At 31.9% G+C, this 20,037-nt stretch overlaps 2 protein-coding genes across 2 annotated transcripts; one reads left to right on the forward strand and one right to left on the reverse strand.

Moving 5' to 3' along the window:
• The first annotated feature begins 8,874 nt into the window (after positions 1-8,874).
• LOC133306180 (uncharacterized) lies at positions 8,875-9,487 on the forward strand. The gene is made up of 2 exons (XM_061506461.1): positions 8,875-9,037; positions 9,125-9,487. Exons 1-2 carry the CDS (start codon positions 8,945-8,947, stop codon positions 9,242-9,244), a joined length of 213 nt encoding a protein of 70 aa, XP_061362445.1. The 5' UTR covers positions 8,875-8,944; the 3' UTR covers positions 9,245-9,487.
• Positions 9,488-10,536: 1,049 nt separating this feature from the next.
• On the reverse strand, positions 10,537-19,668 carry LOC133306159 (gamma aminobutyrate transaminase 1, mitochondrial). Its single transcript, XM_061506431.1, has 19 exons — positions 19,624-19,668; positions 18,088-18,230; positions 17,478-17,562; positions 17,176-17,248; positions 15,771-15,868; positions 15,261-15,353; positions 14,794-14,867; positions 14,672-14,710; positions 14,471-14,559; positions 14,308-14,384; positions 14,153-14,227; positions 13,248-13,295; positions 13,074-13,157; positions 12,896-12,983; positions 12,746-12,824; positions 12,546-12,636; positions 12,386-12,464; positions 11,866-11,981; positions 10,537-10,918 (listed from the first exon to the last, which is right to left on the reverse strand). The coding sequence occupies exons 1-19, from the start codon at positions 19,657-19,659 to the stop codon at positions 10,844-10,846; spliced, it is 1,542 nt and encodes a 513-aa protein (XP_061362415.1). The 5' UTR covers positions 19,660-19,668; the 3' UTR covers positions 10,537-10,843.
• Positions 19,669-20,037: the final 369 nt, after the last annotated feature.

Genomic DNA, 20,037 nt, shown 5'->3' on the forward strand with positions numbered 1-20,037 from the left:
AAAGATGTTATTTGCACAATAATCATGAAACAAATTTTAGGATTTTAAAAAACCGAAAACCGATCCAATCCAAACCGATTGGATTGAATCGGATTTGAAAAACAATCCAAATCGAATGGATGATTATATGATCAAACCGAAGGAATTGGATCAGATAATTTTTGCTTCCAAAATTGATCCAATCCAGACCGCGAACACCCCTAATATAGTGTTAGGGTTGTTTGTGGTCTGGATTGGAGTAGTTTTGAAAGTAAAAATCATTTGATCCAATTCCTTCAGTTTGATCGTGCAATTATCTATTCGGTTTGAAATTTTTTTCAAATTCGATCCGATTCAATTCAATTTTTTCAGTTTGCATTGGATCGATTTTTAATTTTTTTAAAATCCTAAAATTTGTTTAAAGATTATTGTGCAAATAACATCTTTTATATATATTGGCTTTGTAAAAAAAAAATTTGAAATACAAAAGTATCAGTAAACGATAATATAGTTTTTTTTTTTGGCAATAAGATATGAAGCTCTACACAGATAAAATTTTATTAATGAGATGTGACTAGATTTTTTCTTGGGTTTAATTGATGGGTTTAGAAATTTTTGGATTATAATTGGGGAAAAGCCAAGTAGATAGAGGGGAATTAATATATTGTATAGGTTTGGATTAGATCGATTTTCATCAACTAATCTAAAAATCGATTAAATCCAATTAAAATTTGCGGGTTTTTTTTTTCGATTTTCGATTTTTGGTTTATTCGGTTATCGATTTTTCGGTTCGGTCTCCATGGTTTAAATCGGTTTATATCAGTTGATGAATACTCTTATGTAGTGTTAAACGAGCATTTAACCCTATGCCTTAAATCTGAATTCACAAGTACTAATAAGTAATAACAATGATGATTATTAAATATAACTTGAAAAAAAATTACTTTGAGAATAATTAAACTACATCACATATTGATGAATATTAAGTATCAGCTATTATAATTTATTACATATAATTAAAATGAATAATACAATAGTTCTAGACAGTTGATCGTCAAAATTTTAAGATACTAATTACTATAACATGGTTCATGCATGTTCTAATTGTATCAAAAAATTATTTTTTTTATTTGAATGTTATTAAATACAGTTAAGATTAAATAAAAATATAAAATAATGCAGACAAAGACTAGAAATCACTTAAATTTTTCTTACAAAAAATGCTATCATAATATGATAAAATAAATATAAATGACATTTTTCTATTCTGTCCACACAACTTATATGAAAGTATTAAATTATGTATATAAATTTAAATTAAAAGTGCATACAAATATTTGGAAAAAGGAAAATAATTAACTCATATAATTATTAAAAGGTTAAATAAACTTATGTATTGTACTTTAAAATATCATAAGTTTATTTGCATTTATTTATTTTGTATTTAAAAGGTTTGTTAAAGTATTCTTTAAAATATCTTTACTATTTCTTTTGAAATAAAAAAGTTAGGCAAAAAAATTCATTTATTATTATTTAAATAAAAAATTATGAAAAAATAGTTATTTTGAACCAATTTATAAATATGTTATATTCAGTTTTGCCCCAGCCAGACAAAACTAGTCTCACTCTAAGCAAGCGAAACACCTATAAGAGTTTCATCCCACTTAGACGAAACTAATCTTGCTCCACTTGGACGAGACGAGACTGTATACACCAAAACATATCTAAGAGCCCGTTTGTTTAGAATTTAAAAAAAAAGTAGCTTTTATCTCTTCCTTATTTTAGAAGTGCTTTTTATAAAAGTTAGAGCTATTTATATTTTTATAAAAATATTTAGTTTTTCAAAAAAATATTTGACTTTTGACTTCTGCTTTTCTGGGAAGTTAAAATTTTTAGCTTCTGGAAAAAGTAAGTTTTTGATTTTTTTTGTAACTTCTGCTTTTTTTAAAAGCAGACATCCAAGTGAACTAAAAATAAGAAAGTGCTTTTTTTCTTGAAAAAAAGTAACTTTTGAAAAAAAAAAAAAGCTCATCCAAACGGACCCTAAATCTGACTAGTGGCCAAAAGTTATAAGTAACCAAAAGGAAAACAATATTATGAAACAACTTCTATCTGTTTCCTTTTTTGGATTTTTGGTGCTTATGAGCTGGAAAACAGCAAAAATCTAAAAAGCAAAGAAAATCAAACGAAACAATACGCAACCTATAATCAAAATCAAAAATATGTTAGTTTTTCTTCTTTTTCCTTTTAGATTTTTTGGTTTGGGACTTTCTGTGTTTTCAAATCTCAAAAACAAGAAACTAGACTGGAATTCAAAACAAGGAATCTCAAAGACAAATTGGAAAACTCTAACAAAAGGACAGACAATCAAAATGTTTTCGTTTTTCGTTTTTTCTTTGGGTTTTTTTTTTGGTTGAAGAGTTGATTGAAGACAAAACTAGAAACCAAAAAGACAAACACAATCAGCAATGCTCTGGTGTTTTCATTTTTGCGTCCAATCAAAGCAGTAAGCACTAAGTTGAAAGACGAGATGGGCTTAATCACTTTCAAATGGCTTTTGAAGACTGACGATGAAATGGGAATCCTAAGCGTTTGGTAGTTTTGTCCGAGAATCTCGATTTTTAAAAATATGATTTTTACATTCAGTTCATGATAATATTCGAAAATATAAAATTTAGAAAAATTTAATTTCTCAGAAATGCGAGAGAATTCCGCGTACCAAAAGTGTAATCAGATCATTGCCAGTGGTAAAAGGGAGCTCAGACTTTGGTGAACAGAGTCTAGTCCAGGTGGGGTGAGATTAGTTTTGTTTGGGTGGAGCGAAACTCTTACATCTGTTTTTGCATAGGGCGAGACTAGTTTTTCGCCTGAGTGGAGCGAAACTCCTATAGGTGTTTTATTTGCATGGGGTGAGACTAGTTTCGCCTATATGGAGTGAAATTAAGTGTAATAGATTTGTAAATTGGTTCAAAACAACTATGTTTTCACAATTTTTTATTTTAATAATAATAAATGAATTTTTTTGCCAAAAAAGCTAATTCAAACTTGCATGTTTTCAAAATTTATTTATCAAATTCAAAACTTAAATTAATGTGAAAAACTTAAAATAACATTGCAATGTATGTAAAGGATAAAAAATAAAATAACTTGTTAAATAAGTAAATCAACATGTATCCATGATTTCTTATAAGTGTTTTCAAGTTAGGAAAAATCATCATATCAATTGTCTTGTAAAATAAAAAAATTAATGAAAAAAAATAAATAACAACAACTCAAATGTGGATTTATTTGCTTCCAAAAATGATTTTGATAAGATAAAGAACATATCAAAAAGAAAAATCTGGTTCAAACCGATTTTTATAATTTTTCACCTGTTTTTAAATCAATTCTCTAATTTTATGATATTTTAAATGGATTCCATTTTTCTGCATATGTGGTAACAGACACATATAAATCAGGATCTGCCATCGGATCCTAATTTATATGTGTACCGCAAATAGATTTATCTGCCACAGATGGAGAGATACATTTCTCATTTTAGATTGTCTGACCGATGACAGCGTTGATTCACGGATTTTCAGTTGAGTCGGACAATTTCGTTCAATTTAAAAGCATTTGGTATAATTATGTAAAATTAATACAATATTAATATACAAATACAAATATTTAATTAGAATGAAAAAAGAATTATTTCACGGGCTAGCTTTAGTAATTGTAGACATAATAAAATATCATCTTTTATGGATACCAAATAAAATAAAATATATATCATCTTTTATATAATCGTTGCTTTATCTTTTTTGTATTAATAGAAATTTTTGAAAAAAAAAATTAAGGATATAGGCTAAAGGTATGAATTGAATTAGAGTATGAATATTTGGATCTCTTTCCCTAAAGGATGAAATATGTTGATCTAACGAAGATAAAATATGTAGTGATATAGACCAGAACTTTGAGGTGTCACCGTACTAGCCTCAGACCAGCTGAGAATGCTAAGAGGGGAGATGTTTAAAGGCTACGATTATGGCTGAGGTGGAAATATTGTAGAGTAACAACAATAGAGAGCGAATGGAGAAGATGAATAATGAGGGAGCTAGGATTCCTTTATATAGGAGGTTGGAGATTCCCTTAAAGTGCGTAAAGTGTAAAGTCATAACTGTTTTCAACCTTGTATGCCCTACAAGGCATGAGGCTGCACGACCCATGAGATGTAAAGGGTCATGCATGCGTGCAGAATATGAAGGGACATATGTATAGGGGAGTCATGTGCTCCACGTGCCAAGTGATGATGGTCATGCCGAGCAATTCTTTGTGCTAGTGAGGTAGGGCCATCTGGTCAGACCAGAATAAGATATATAATGGTTGCTTTACCTTTTTGAACTGAGGAGTTTAGCAATGTTTCTCTTAATAGGATGAAGTATCTTGTTGTAATAATGTTTTTAGAGATAGTGGTATAGACCAAAGCTCTCTAAGAGAGTCCCCGTATATATCTTAGGCGAAGGTTGAGAGTGGGGATGGTGTGATGTGATTTTATATTTTGGCAGACTAATAGCTCGTAAAAATAAAGGATGCAAGATATCCCTTCAATGGTGGAATAATTGTCATAATGATATATATACATGAAAAAATATTTCCTAATAATAAAAGGGAGAGAGCTATAACATTTTGCCTAATGGACCCCACTCTTGTTCGTAAGGCGGCACACCTCCAAAATTGTATAAGTTGTGCATGGAGTTAGTAATCCTTTATAACGAGGGTTTAAAAATCTCACTTCATGAAAATAGGGAAGTGATGACCCCTTACATTAGCCTTTAAGATCGGACCACAAAATAGGGCTGGTGAGGCCATTCCAAAACACCTATATCTTCACCCTTTTTATTATTTATTATTTATTGGAATACCACCTTTTCAAACTTTTCCTAAGGCCATCAAATGGCTCTATTAAAGTAGGGTTTTATAATTCTCATTTAACATAAGAATTACAATTTTTCTACACACCCTTTGATTTTCGTGCTGACATGGGTCCTACATATAATTCTTTCTAACACATGGGTCTCACATGCTTTTTATCTCTACAACATGAGATTTCAATTCTCCTTCAACATCAGAATTATAAAACTCATTATGTTTGCTCAAGGTAGAGAATAAGTTTCTATATTTGACATTCATGTGTTTTAAATTACTACAGGAAAGATAAATGCTTCAACAACATGAAACCTAAGTAAATCTCTCTCTAAGTTTGGAAAAAGTGTCAGCATTTCTTCGTTGAAACGCATGATACGGAATCTGTCAACAATGGAGTTGAATGCCAAATTGAGAATAGTATGGAAAAGGGAGTTTTAAGTTGACTTTTCTGCTATGAAATGAACAATTTCAACTCAGCTTTCTGCTTTACAATTTAGACAAAGTTGCGGTCATATGTTAATTATTCACTTCATTCTTTTCTATAAGTGATTATTTAATTTCCTAGTTCTTGCATCTACAATTTTTTTCCCTTATGCTTTTGTCGGCCTTAGGAAAGGAATCTTTCATCTATGTACTCAAATGGACGTTGACTTGTTCATTGATTCTCTCGAAGTTGTAGAAATGGTACTGTTTTACCGGTCGATATTTGCCCATTATGATGGCCGGCCGTGTAAGGCTCATTAAAGGTCGAACCAATTATTAAATGGTGTTAGCTCATTTGGTAGTAAGGGTGTTGAGTAGTGGAAAGGAGTCTCGGTTCGATTCTCATATGTCACTTTTAAAAATGGTTTAAATATCTTCATCCCTGACTCACTCTATATTTTGAATTAGTCCCACAACCGAACAACGGATAAAATAGCCGAAGCTCATGAGAATACTAAGAAAAGCCAACTCGCCTCAAAAGATAATTAGAATCAGATAACTCTTAAAAAAAAAAGTCCAACCAATTGACACTCTCTGAGTGAATTCACAAATCTCTCTTGGCTTATTTTTTTTCATTTCATTATTAGAGAATATTCTCCCGTATATAGAAATCTTTTTTCTCTAATTGAAGATGTATCATATCACACACTTTTATGAGATGTTATTCTGCCAAATTTTAGAGCTATTATAATCTATACAAACCACCCATCACAACCACCCCCCCCCCCCCCCCCCCCCCCCCCCCACCCTAACATTCTAAGAGCTTTGTTATATATTATTACCTCTTTAGACGCCCATGCATTAAAGATACTACATCCCTAAAGAGATAGAGACTTAGCTCTCATGTACATATAGTCTAAGGACATAAATACCTACATTTATGGAACAATTGTTGCAGATATATCAACTTCATCCGCTGTAATTGGCCGGAGGTGTTTTATAAAGGAAAATGATACTTTAAACATAAATTATGTAAGACATGTAATATAATAGGGTTATATTACTCTCATGTTGCATGAGATAATACAACTTTTTACACATCCATCGATTTCCGTGCTTTTTTTTTCTTTTTTTTTAATAAATAATGGGGCCCACAACATGATTGTATCTACAAAATAAGATAATATATCTCCTATTACATAAGAGTAATATAACCCAATATAATATGGACTGGTTAGAAAAAAATAAAATAAAATTAAAGTTTATTTTGACAACTCATCTGAGAATTGAATATATAAAAAATGAATGAGTTTGCAACTATGACACTCATTAAAAAGGATGCCATAGCGCACATCTTTTGACAAATTTTAGAGATACCAAGAACCACAACTTGATACTTTAGGGACCAGGGAGCAGCCTCTTTTGATTTATCTTTTTAGTTTTTTCAGCAAGCCAGTGTACATTTTAAAAAAAAAAAATTATCTTTTCATTACTTTTAGAAAAAAAATATGACAAATACCTATTTGATCTTTCTAATGCAAATCATATTAAAAGATGAAAATCTAGAGTTTAGGAAAAACTCGAAGCAGTGCGAGATGGAAGGCATTATATTTTCGCCCAATTATACAAGCCATTAAATGAATATCAGTACTAATTATCTGAAGATGAATGTTTATACACAAGGTTTAATGAAAAGTTCTTACGTTTGTTGTAAAGTTTACAATGAAGGGAAGTTATCATTGTTGTAAAGTTTATGTAAATTAATAATCGGGAAAATATTTCTGTCGCAGATAAGTTATCTGCATTTTTTCTTAAAACGACGTCGTTTTGATATTGAAATCTTAAAAAATTATAAATATAAAGACTATTTTAACCCTGAAATAAATTAAAATTACAAAAATATCATGATTTCTGCTCAAAACGACGTCGTAATAAACTTACTGCAGAAAAAGCGAACCCATTAGTAATTTTATTTTGAAATTTTATAATACATATTAAGGAAGGATTTGTAGATTCAAATTCATATTATTCAGTATTCATGAACGAGAGATTAAATAAATGCGTCAATCTTTATTAGCTTTTTTTTAAGTGAATATTATAATTAATAATTTACATATATTAACATATTTCTAGAAAGAATAATAATAACTCCTGCTATTTAATTATTCTAAGAATCCTTAATTACTTAAAGAATAAAACAGTGAATTCTTTTTAAGTTTCCCGAACGTTATGTTTTTACTTTTTAATTTAATATTTATTATTTTAAGTAACTATGCGGATATAAGAGAATTTTTCAACAAGGACTCCCTTTCAAAATACGCCATTTAAGAATTTTCACAAGTTTAGAAAGTTGTTAAATACTTATAAGGAAAAATTCTTTTCCTATGAGACAAATGGAAAATAAAGTGATTATTGGGGAGATATTTAACCTTTGTCACACTGAAGGCCTACGTTTCGCAATGTATATATATAAAAAAAAAAATTGTTAAGGTATATGTCTAAAGAAAACGTTTTCCTGCAACCCAAAAATGATTTTTTTTTAAAAAAAATATAAAGTATTTAAAATTTTTTATTTCTATTACAATATGAAAATTTTCAAAACTCATTGTATTCTTTTTCTCATACACAAAAATGATGTCATTTTGAGCAGCAGGACATGATTTTATCTTATAAACATTATATTTGACTATTTTTTATAATAAACTATTTAAAATATTATAAAGGGAGAGGTTATAGTTACAACCTTTTTTTTACAACCATATATCATAACCGTTGATTTCCGTCAATCAACGGTTATGATTTTCGCAAATTAAACTCATTAATTAATTATTAATTCATCATAAATGACAACCGTTGATTGGTAGAAATCAACGGTTATGATATATGGTTGTAAGAGGTTGTAAAAAAAAAGTTGTAAGTATAACATTTCTCTATTATAAATTTATGAATATTTTCTCTTATTTTATTATAAAAATATCGAAAGACAGTAATAAAATTTAAAAATAATATATTATGAATTTCAAAAAACAACAGTAATAGTATAATACGAAAACATATTCATTATCTAAAAGGACAAACATTTCAAAACAAATAGAATATGATATAATATTATTATTTTTAAAATAAAAGTATAACTAGTAAAATAATTTTTTATCTTCCTAACTAATTTTCTTAACGATCTTTCAAATAAATAGTGAAAAATAATTAAATATTTTTATATTCTTAAAATATTCAATCCGTTTACTTTTTAAATTTATACCTTTTTTTATTAAATATCAAAAAAATATTCCATAAAAATGATATTACTCTTTGTAATTAGACCCACACAACCTTAGCATGTAATATTCACCTAAAAATTTCTCAAGTGTGATTTAATGTTTGTGAATTGTGATATTGTACACAAGAACGACGGTTCTTTTGTGAATAATAATAAAATCAGTCAATAGGTAATACCAGGTTGCCGGTGGACGGTTCAATCATCGGAAGAAAGACCCAATAGTTTTGGGACTGTAAAGTTACACTTATCTTATCAATATCGCTGTCAGTATCTTCTCTTTATTTACAATCACATAATAATAATAATAACTTGAGTGAGGAAACTTGAGAGTTGAGAAAGAAATAGAAATAGAAATAGAGAATGGATGGGATACAAATAGCTCTGCCTATTCTTGGAATTGTTGCAGCTGCAGCTGTGACCTTTTATGCAGTAAGTTTTTCTGAGATTAGAGAGGTGAGCAACATCAACCATCAATTATGTCCATGCCCTTTTATCAATTTCCTTTAAAAATCTAAAATTTAATTTGCAATATTGGCACAGAAAACATTTAGAGATTTGGATGAATCCGAATCTGAATCCCAAAATGGAGGTTATAAGCCATCCTTTAGCTCCCGAGAGAGGCGAGCTAGACGACAAGCTAACAAGAATTCCAAAAATTGAGGTGAGGAATTGCTTTCCACGGAACCGTCTTTCTATCTTCTTCTTTTCCTTTTTCTAAGAAAAAATAGACAATAAAATTATTGTAATGAGATGTACTTAAATGTCTATGTAGTTCGGTTGCCTTTCATTTTCTTTGTGTGTTTCGTTACTCAATTAATTCATATTTATTATGCTACTACAATAAACCCTAAGTTTGGTTTGCAGAATGTTGAAAGCCCCACGTTCATAGACTTATTCAATGATGTGTGTTTAAACAATGAATATCACCTCTCGTTTGTTCTGCAATATTTATTGTTGCAAACTTGGCAGGAATTGAATAATATGTACCGATTAATTAAAAGTCACACAACTGAAACTACTTTAAAATCATTGCTATCCATGTAACATTGTTAATGTCATTTTAAAATAAACGTCGAATTCGACAATGCCGAAACTTGAATTTCGTTGAATTGCAAGTTTAATCGTGGATTTATATTTCATTATTATAGACAAACTCTTTTCGCCCTGCTATTAACCTGGACCATTGGAATACTTTTTCATTTACTCAAAGATCGAGAATGAGTGAGGAGTATATACTCACTCGTCTCCTTGACTCCTTCAATTCCGATCTCATCCACTGTCGACGATTGCACTGACTTCATCCATCGTGCACCCCTTCCCGAATCCTCAATTAAGTCCAATATTTACCAAAAAAATTTCAGGACAGCAGGAATGCCCACTTGGATACTCCTTTTTTATAAAAATGGAAAAAAAAATTCCCGTTTAAATCCAGCTTTTAAGTTCTAAAAAGTTTCCTTTATTTGGAGGGATGTACCATATATCCGCTGCATTGAACATTTTTTCAAGATTTACACAATGGTATTATTAAAGATAAGCAACAGAGGTATAATATAGATGAGAGGATGGAGGGTTGTGTGTGATCACAAAAGAGGAAGAGTGCTTAGCTTGCTATGTGTATTTTGTTGTTTATCCCGTGACATGCGATAAAAACATCCATATAGATCATAACGATCTAACTACTCAACAATTCTAATACAGAACCACATATGCACTCAAATTATAGAATCACAGATGCACTCAACAATTCTTCGACTTCGCCTTTTCATTATAATTTTTTCTCCGTAATTCTATGGCGTAATGGTTACTCACATTCCTCATACTTTTCTACAAGCCACTAGTTACTCAAGATCACTCTTAACTTATTCTTAATGGTTGATGGCTTGATGCAACACATACTTTGTAAAGACATACTTTGTAAACACATACTTTGTAAAGACATTGTAAAGCCACTATTATTTTACATGAACACGAATAAATCTTCTACCTACATCACATCATTACAATTTCTACCACATGATTATAAAATTTCTGTACACAGACACTCTTGGTAAGGTGCATTGTGAAGATGCCTAAGTAGCATTTGTTTAGCATATATATATATATTACCGTGCAACTAGTCAACCAATTTACTAACATTTACAATAACAAAAAGATAGCAACAAAGTTTTATCCAAAGCCAAATATCTGGCAAGTTATTACAATTAATAATTCCTCTTCACACGAAGGCAACCGAATTTATTATGTCATCATCGGCCTCAGCTACTTGTGCTGAGACTTGAGCTCGTGTACCTTCTTTTCCGTTTCTTTTAGAGCTTTCCCATAAATGCTGATTAACTGGGGGGAAAAAGAAATGCAAGTCTCAGACTTGTAAAATCTTAATTTAAAGTAATAAGGGCATTATAGTTAATCAGGCTGAGATTTGCATTTCTAATACATGAAGGGGGGAAAACCCAGTTGTGAGCTACATATTGTTTATATGTCAAGAGATATACACAATTTATGTTGATTCAGAGAGGGAACATAAAACAAGCACACATCGGACTTCTGAGTCTTGAAAGTCACTCAGCAACATTCAATAGAACCTTAAGCTATTGTATTAATTAATCAAGTTTGGGTACTTACAATCAATTTTTTTTAGCATACAAAGTGTCCCTTGGTGGGACTGGGAATGAGCAGATAACTACTTGTTTATATTGGGGAGAGGCCAAATTTTTTCCATGATTACTGTGTATGTATAATTTTTAAAGTACGTCCCATCTGAAACAATTTTTTCTTTTTTTGGAGTTAACTCAACCTTAATTATCTCTTTGAGACGAGTTGACTCGCCCCAGTATCTCCACAAGCTTCAACTCTTTGAGTGGCTATGAAACTAATCCGGAGTGCGGAGCGAGTCAGCGATGAAAATATTTATATTTAAACTCCTTCCAAAAGTGGCATATGGGAATGAAACCGAGACCCTTTCCTTTCCGCTTACTCAAACAAATTTAATCTGCCCCCTCATTGAATGTTTTGTAATGTATAAACGAGTAAGTACGTATTTAGCAACCGCACCTAAAATTTCCCAGTTCCGACCCTAGCAATCTCTAAAAGAAGCCTAGGATGACTGAACAGAAAAGTACGTTTGTCCACCACAATCGCATTCATTACTCTTGCAAAGTGAGTTATTTTTCATTTGATATTTTCTTGTTTTGGTTCAAATGCTGAATTTAATGAAAATAGATAAAGTGTTCTTTAATTTTGATAAGTGGCAAAAAATATTGAAAGGTTATTTGTGAATTTACCTTGTCAATTTCTTCTGGGGAAATGACAAATGGTGGACACATCATGATGTTATCTCCAGCTACACGAACTAACATCCCGTGCTTCTCACATTGTGCTCCAAAATATGCACCTACTCCTGTAATAAACATCATAATGTCAGAACAAAATATGGAAAATATGCCCATAGCCATATAAAAACAGCATGCTTGTTTAACTTGTGTAACCAATGAACTGATACATCCCTGTTAATTTACAACAACAACAAAAAAAGGTGAGCGGCCAAGATGTAGACTATCCAATCCATAATATTGACCTAACAACAAATTTATCATTCGTTTTTTATAGACTCTAAACTTGAAAACGAGGCATCCCACTTAATGTTGAAATGTCTCACGGAGATTGCGTAAAAGGATAGCCATAAATTAGATATGTATTCTTCTTAAATTACTGTTAAGATTAACAGAAAGGATAAAATAGCCAAGTTGTGTCCAGTGTGTTAAACGGGCAAAGGGATAGGTGAAAAATGAGTATTGAACTTGCCCCATTCAGGAGGGAACGGATCATTAGGTGACTTGTTGTCTGTGAACTCAGTCCCCAGAATCAAGCCAGTTCCCCGTATCTGCAGATCCAGCAATGTAACGTTTGTCATGCACTTATATTAAACACAAACTTAAAATTACCCAGTAAATAACATATATACCTCTCCAATGATGGGACTGTCAGAATAAGCTTTTATGCCATCTTGGAACCTTGGGGAGATCTTGTTCACTATGTCAACAATATTTCTTTCCCTGGGAAGATGAAGAATTATCATACTTCATAGCCAAAAGATTAAATCTATGCAAGTGGATAGAATAAGCATAATATTAGTTTTTAAAATCTAGAAATAAAGGAACATACTTGTAGATCTTGAGTGCTTCAATTGCAACGGCACAGGATGCAGGGTGTCCAGAATAAGTGAATCCATGAGAAAATGTACCTAAAATAAGCAAACATGTGTCAGAAATACTAAGTCTAAAGATGTGGTGATGAATGAATGAACCACCCTACCAAGTTTGTTGCTTTGCGAGTGTATAACTTCTGAGACTTCTGGGCTCACAAGAACAGCTCCGATCGGCAAATATGCGGAAGAAAGAGCCTAGAAGTCAAACAGAAAAATGAGAAAGGCGGTACAAACTTTTAAAAATATGAAAAGATGAATCTGTACCTAGTGCTGTTTCACGTTTACCTTAGCCAGGGACACAAGGTCTGGCTTAATGTTGTACTTGTCACATCCAAACATTGTCCCAAGCCTTCCAAAGGCACAGATTACCTTCAAAAGAGACATATAACCCACAATCAGTATCGAAAACTCCACAAACGGATATCTTGTATAACAGTTTTTGAAGAGTTACGGAAGTACCTCATCTGCAATAAAAAGAATGTCATACTTTTTGACAACGGCTTGGATCTGCATAAGAATTAAATGCGATGAGGTAAAAGTTGTTTTTTCTTTTTTCATTTAGGAGGAGGAGGTAGAGTGAAAATGGCATCATTCAATGTCGCATGCTAAAAAAATCACCCATCAAGCAAAATTATGCATGACATCAGTTTGCAAAACAGAATTATTTGAAAGAGCAAAAATATACATTTTATTTGCATATTTGACTTTGGGATAAGGCTACTCTGAAGTGCACAAGGGTGTATTCACCCTTAAAGGGGCTTAAGTTTACGGGGTACTTTTAATTTAAATCATTGGTAGATGCGGTTTACTCACATTAGAAGTTTTTTTTTTTTTTTTTTTTTTGAGTAAATGGGGAGGGGACAGAAATACAACAAACTAATGCACCTATTTATACTACTAATTAGGTCAAACACTATTACTTCTATTATATTACAAGCATATATATATATTTATATATATATTATATTAAATTATTAATGACCATAATATCTTCAAATAGTTCTAAAACTAGAAATTTTTTACCAAGAATTCCTTTTAGTAATTTTATATTGCAGCAACCATTAGATTATAAAAAGTACTTCATGATAAAGGTGAACCAATCAGCTGGTAGTTTTAAAAGGAAAATCATCTTGTATCTGACTAATCTCCCATAAGATCATGGTGATGGTGGTGGTAGCACTCTTGGTTCTACAGATTAAAACATATTCAGAGATAGTTTATAATTGAAGCATTCATGTCTTCGGGACTGACTGGGAATGCAAATGAAAATGCATTATTAATCCAAAACACATAGAAGCGATCTCTTAGGCATCCAGCTTGAAATTGTAGAATTCATGTCTGAAGCATTGATGATGAAAAAATACCTTGTCAAAATAAGTTGATGGTGGAGGTATTACACCTCCTGCCCCCATAACGGGTTCTGCAATGAAGGCAGCAATCTGTAACAAAAAACCATTTAAGTCAATGGTAAAGTCAATGTTCCAGTAGCAGAAAACACTCATGCATATGAATATATTACTGTCTCTGGTCCCTCTTTCAGAATCAGGTCCTCCAAATTGTTGGCTAATCTGGTTGAAAACTCTTCCTCTGTCTCGCCTGAGATGTTCATAAGCATGCATGATATTTATGCCTTAAAACAAATGTCTCAAATATTAGAGAAATATGTCCATCCAAATAATAACCTGGAAGATGATACCGCCAGTAATGTGGACAGTCAGTGTGCAAGACAAAAGGAGCTGGCAGATCAAATTTTTGATGCAAAGCTGGAAGACTGAAATACACATTGTCCAGTTAATTGAATGAATTTTTTTTATAAATGACATAAGGCTGTTATACATAAGCACTAGTTCACTGAAATAAAAGTTCTTTTGAGTTCATCGCACCCGGAAAGACTGGCTGATATCAATGTTGAACCATGATACCTGACAGAATGCAAAAATACATAAGCTACTATGCATACTTTTCAGGAAAGTCAGAGAAAACAGCATTGGTTGAGAATGTGTACGATTTAGCACGAGCTATAAATTTTTTTTTATTTGGTCTTCCAAGTGCATTGTTATAATACCATACAAGTTTCACCTGCAAGAAAAAATATGAAGGTGAAATATAGCTAAACATTTTTTCTGCATAAACTATGTACTTTGACAATATCAACACATGACATATTCATCTTCACTTGTGGTTGTTTATATCTTTGCTTAAACCCTTATAAAAATGGATCTATATGTAATTAAAGATCCACAATTGTCATTGAGAATATATTTGATTTTGTTTTCAAGTATTTTAGGTACTGATTGCTGTTAGATTTTCCCTCTTGCCATTGTTCCAGTTGTATGCATTATATGTAGATACTATAATTTGATTTTGTTAGAGAAAGGATACACATTCTAGATATCTAGATTACAATTGAATGAAAATTTACAGAAAAAATATGAGACTAACCAATCAAAGAGGATATTTGATTTAACAAACCTGAGTGTCATTGGCTTCTGATCCACTATTAACAAAAAAAGCTTTTGCCATTTTTCTGGCTGTGAACATTTCTAGGAGTTCCTTGGCTAGATCCTGTATGTGGAAATATATATTAATTAAATATCAAAATGGAAATCAACTAATGCAATATCAACTCTGTACATGACAAGAAGGTACTTGAGCAATTATTTTTCAGAGAAAGGAAAAAACAACACAATATCATGCCCCACAATCCCAACACCTTCCCCCCCCCCCCCCCCCCCACCAAAAAAATAATAATAATAATAAAAATAAAAAAGTATCTTTAATGAGATTATTGTGAACTATAAATTAATCAGATTTCCAGCCATGAAGTAAAAGTGTTGAACCCCAATTTTCATTATTCGTTTTTTAATATAGAAGGGAAGAACAAATGAAAGAAAGAAATAATGTACTAGCAAATTATAAATAAGAAAAATAAACTAGCATAAAATAATGTTTGGGTTAGCTATAAGAGAATGATATGAATACCAAAGAAGGTTTTGTCGTCCGATTCCAAAAGGAATGGTAAAATGGCAACTTCTTTAATTGTGCAGTGGCAGCATCAACAAGGCGTGGCTCATTTCCCCCTGCAAAATTTTATATTTGATCTCAGAGTAAATCCCTTTCATTCACATAAAAGATTACATTATTTATAATTTCCACATGTGAATATACCCCACAATTAGGAGTATCTAAATAAAATTAACAGATAATAGCTAATAAAACACTTTAACCAAGATCACATTTCTTTGCAATTTTTGAAAATTCAACTTCCCTGACAAAAGTAAAAACGGCGGGGCCAGCTATTCTAACACAGACCAAGACGGTGTACAATACAGAGATGGTAGCAGTGGCAGGGACGAAAAACATGGCAAAAAAGTTAATATAGCCACTAATAAGGTGCATGGCAGCCACAGGGAGGAGGGAATACTACGATTGCAGTGATCGGAATCTAAGTACAGCCTACAGGAAGGAGAGAGTCACAAGGCAGCAGAAACAAGACACAGACCATGAGGACTAGGAGAAGGACAATGAAAAAGTGTTCTGGATTCTTTGGGAACTAGGCAGCAGAAACAGTGATGGGATCAGGTTATTTAGGATGTACAACTGTGTGGTACTGCATTGAAACAGAGAATATTTGGGGGAAATTCTGTCTCTAGGCTTGCACAAGGGTCTCTTGTTTATAGTATGGATACAATCAATTAAGGAGATAATCATGAAACAATTTACAGCAATCAAACCAATACAGTTAACAAAATGGACCTGAATGCAAATATTCTATCATTATCTAAAAGAAATCTAACTGAATGTATCTTTCTTTTATTATGTCAAAACACCACGAACTCCTTCCACCTTCAGAAACTCAGTAATTTTCCAATAATAATATAATTTTATTTTTGTTAAGCAAAAGCTACCAGCATAAAAAGAAGTATTAAGACTATAACTTTACACAATTAACCATAAACCAACCCGGCATCCAACAAAAAACAAAACACATACAATGACCTTACACATCATTTCTTCCAACTAATAAACTCGAAGTATATCTCTTTCAATCCCCTAAATTTCGATGTCCAGGGCATTCTGCAAAAATAGTCAGAACTTCTCTTTGTTTCATACTTGTTACCAAGAAAAAAAAAAAAGTTCCAGATTAAATAGAGGGAGGGGTAATGGATCCCTGAGCAACTCAGGCATGATTAGGTGGTGGGTTGAAGAGAGATCGTGCTAAAATATCAATAAATGAGTTAAATTTTATAGCCAGCCGTGCTTCTCAATATGGATTGAGAACATGAACCAAAAGAAATATATCAATAAGATACGATAAGAAAGAAAATTTAAGATATCAAAGCTTAGAAAGGAAGATAAGTAAGGGGAAAAGAAATAGCATATATACCTAGAGCTGTGCACCATAGACCAGCAAGTGAGTCAAGATATTTCTTCCCATTAATGTCATATACATAGCTTCCCTGGATCCATCAATCAGGTAAATTACATATTTGAAAAACTATTTATCTTTGAAATGAAAACAAATTAAATCTTCATTTGCCCAAATATATTACATTACAGTAATTAGAAAAATGGTTTTTTATTTGGGTTCATCGACCGCCGACCCCAACTAGTTTGGGATAAGATGTTGATGATGTTGACACTTGACAGTAATTAGAAAAACCACAGAAACAAAGCAAGGAAGTTCACCTCTGATTTATCTATAACCAAAGGATTCAAATCAGCAGTCTGCCACCCAGCTGTAAAAGGGGCAAGCATATCATGGCCCTTGAACCTGAGACAATCAAAGTATTTCAGCAGATTTACACATGGCATACATATCAGGCTTGCTAGTTTTAAACCTAAACTGATTTTTCACTGTTTCCTTAAACAATAAAAAGAGCTCAAACATGGACTCTCCAACAGAATTTGTTTTTGACTAACAGTTATTTTAAATGCTAAAGAACTCAAACAGGAATATAAAGAGAAGAGAAAGGCATTCGATTATGCATTCAACCATCTTAATGATTGTATCAATATTGTAAACACTGGCCCAGAGGGCTGTCCCAATTATTCACTTTTCCCTCCGATAATAAAAGGGAACTTAACACCTCTGCTGAAATACAATTAGCCTATTTGAAATTTCAGCATAAAACAGAGTGACAATATTCAGGGTCATATTCATTATAGAAAACAATGATTGTTTTATTAAGTTCAAAAGCATCATACCAATTTAGATACATGCACGAAAGAGGTATGATCAATACTCAAAAGCACACATGACAAAGTGGTAAACAGTTAGCATAGAAGAACAATGTACCCTTCACCATTTTTCATATCAGTAGTTGAATTATCCTTTGCCAAGGAGGACTCTGTACTATTTGATCTAGACCATAAGGGAACCAGAAGAAGATTTTCCTGAAAACTTCTAGAAGCCACAACATATGCTAAAGATGAGGCAGTCTGTAAAAAGAAAATAAAATAAGCATCACAAGACAAATAAAAGCTGTAAGTAACAAACAGGGCTGTTTTTGGACCATCCATTGATATCAAATCAGATTAATAAATTAGCATACAAGGTAGATCATCATTATAGGAAACCAATATTTCAAAATTCCGGAAAACATCAGCAGCAACCTTCAAAAAATTATTAAATTGCTTTTTACTCAATTTACTGAGAATAATACAACTATAATTTTATTATTTTTTAAACTTATTTCACGGGGGCAAAAAGTATGTAGTACAGTCTTTCTCGAGATATTTTATTCAGAGGATGGAATGGAATATATATTTTCTGCAGCTTTAGAACAGAAAAGAACTAATGAAATTAAGAAATTTAAAAGCGTTTAAATTAGATATTACCAGACGTACAATGAATTCTTCGACTTTCAAGACCAACAATTACCGAATACGTCAAAAAAAAAAGTATAAAAAAGTGAATGCTGTTATAAGTCTAATTCTTTTTGGTAAATAAAAGCAACACACATAAAAGTACACGCGGGCCTATGGGAAAAGAATAGAGAAAAAGAAAACATGGTGAGATAAAATTATATCTTATGACAGGTGAAACATTAATCCCATAAAAAGTATGGGCGAAAAGGGGAAGACAAAGCCAGTGAAGACCACCAAGCTCAATGAGATTTACATGTTCATTACCAAAGAGAGAAACCAAGAATCAAACTCATGTCAACACTAGTATGGGCGAAAGATTTGACCAGATGTGTCAAAGCGTTATAATTCTAATTTAATATATGAGGAATACCTACAAGTTTCAGCTCTAGCTAAGCCACAGTGATCAAGTAGAAGAAAGTCAGATATTCTAAAGGGTTCGAAGGAAATAGCTTAAATCATATCGATACTCTAAAATACGATGAGAAAAAGGTGATCAAAGCCGGTTAAACTGAGAAAAGTCAGCAAAATATGATTAACAGTCACCTAAGATATTCTAAAAAGTCCTTGAAAAGCTCGAGTTTGTAAAATACAAGTTCCAGCGAAATAATTAACGATTTTTCATTTTCATAAGCTTGGATCATGCTCAATATCATAAATCTCCGGTTCATGTTCTGTCATTGATATGCACTAATCGTATAAGTAGTTCGTCTTTTGTTACCGTCACGTGTTCAAAATCCTATCATATACAACAAGTCAACAAGAATTGTGATCGATTCAGAGTGTGAATAGGCTAGATGTTCCATCAATCATCAATCTAATCAATAATCGCAGGTCGATCTTACAAAAAACGGAAGTAGGAAACAAGATTGGGGGAAATTTTCGAAGAAAGCGAGGGACGGAAAACATGAGCAGATTCAACTAAAAATGAAAGAAGAAAGAAAAAGAAATGCTTATGGATACATGCCTGTGTCCTGAGAGTGGATCGGAGGAGCTTATTCATGGTCGTATTCTGTGAACAACGAAAATCTCAATAATTAGCAAATCAGAGTAGAAGAAATGAACTGGTGCCAAAGACAGAGACTACTGAGAAGTGGGAAATTATATGGCATACGTAACGCAGAGCACTACTGACTCTGAAAACGACAATGGTGATAAGCACACAAGTCTTTATGAAAACTCACGTTTTTGTGGGCGGCTTCCACTGGGGTGTTAACAAGTCGAGGTCAGTGTTAAAAGGTTCAAGTATGTTACCTCTTATAAATATAATTAATATAATTATCGGTTGTGGCATGACTTATTTACAAAAAAAATAAAAGTCTTGTTTAGTCTGTTTTAAAAAAATAAAACAACAAAAATTTATCCAAACAGAATATACATC

This window comes from Gastrolobium bilobum, unplaced genomic scaffold (genome assembly GCF_033153095.1).
Source record: "Gastrolobium bilobum isolate Gb01-03AN ecotype WA unplaced genomic scaffold, APGP_CSIRO_Gbil_v1 utg57853, whole genome shotgun sequence".
NCBI classification, from domain to species: domain Eukaryota; kingdom Viridiplantae; phylum Streptophyta; class Magnoliopsida; order Fabales; family Fabaceae; genus Gastrolobium; species Gastrolobium bilobum.

Coding starts and splice junctions, on each gene's coding strand:
- LOC133306180 (XM_061506461.1), top strand. CDS start 8,945: ATGGATGGGATACAAATAGCTCTGCCTATTCTTGGAATTGTTGCAGCT. Junction 9,038..9,124: donor GTTTTTCTGAGATTAGAGAG/GTGAGCAACATC, acceptor ATATTGGCACAG/AAAACATTTAGAGATTTGGA.
- LOC133306159 (XM_061506431.1), bottom strand. CDS start 19,659: ATGAATAAGCTCCTCCGATCCACTCTCAGGACACAG. Junction 18,231..19,623: donor GATCCACTCTCAGGACACAG/GCATGTATCCAT, acceptor TTCTTTTTACAG/ACTGCCTCATCTTTAGCATA. Junction 14,868..15,260: donor CAGAAGCCAATGACACTCAG/GTTTGTTAAATC, acceptor TTTTTCTTGCAG/GTGAAACTTGTATGGTATTA.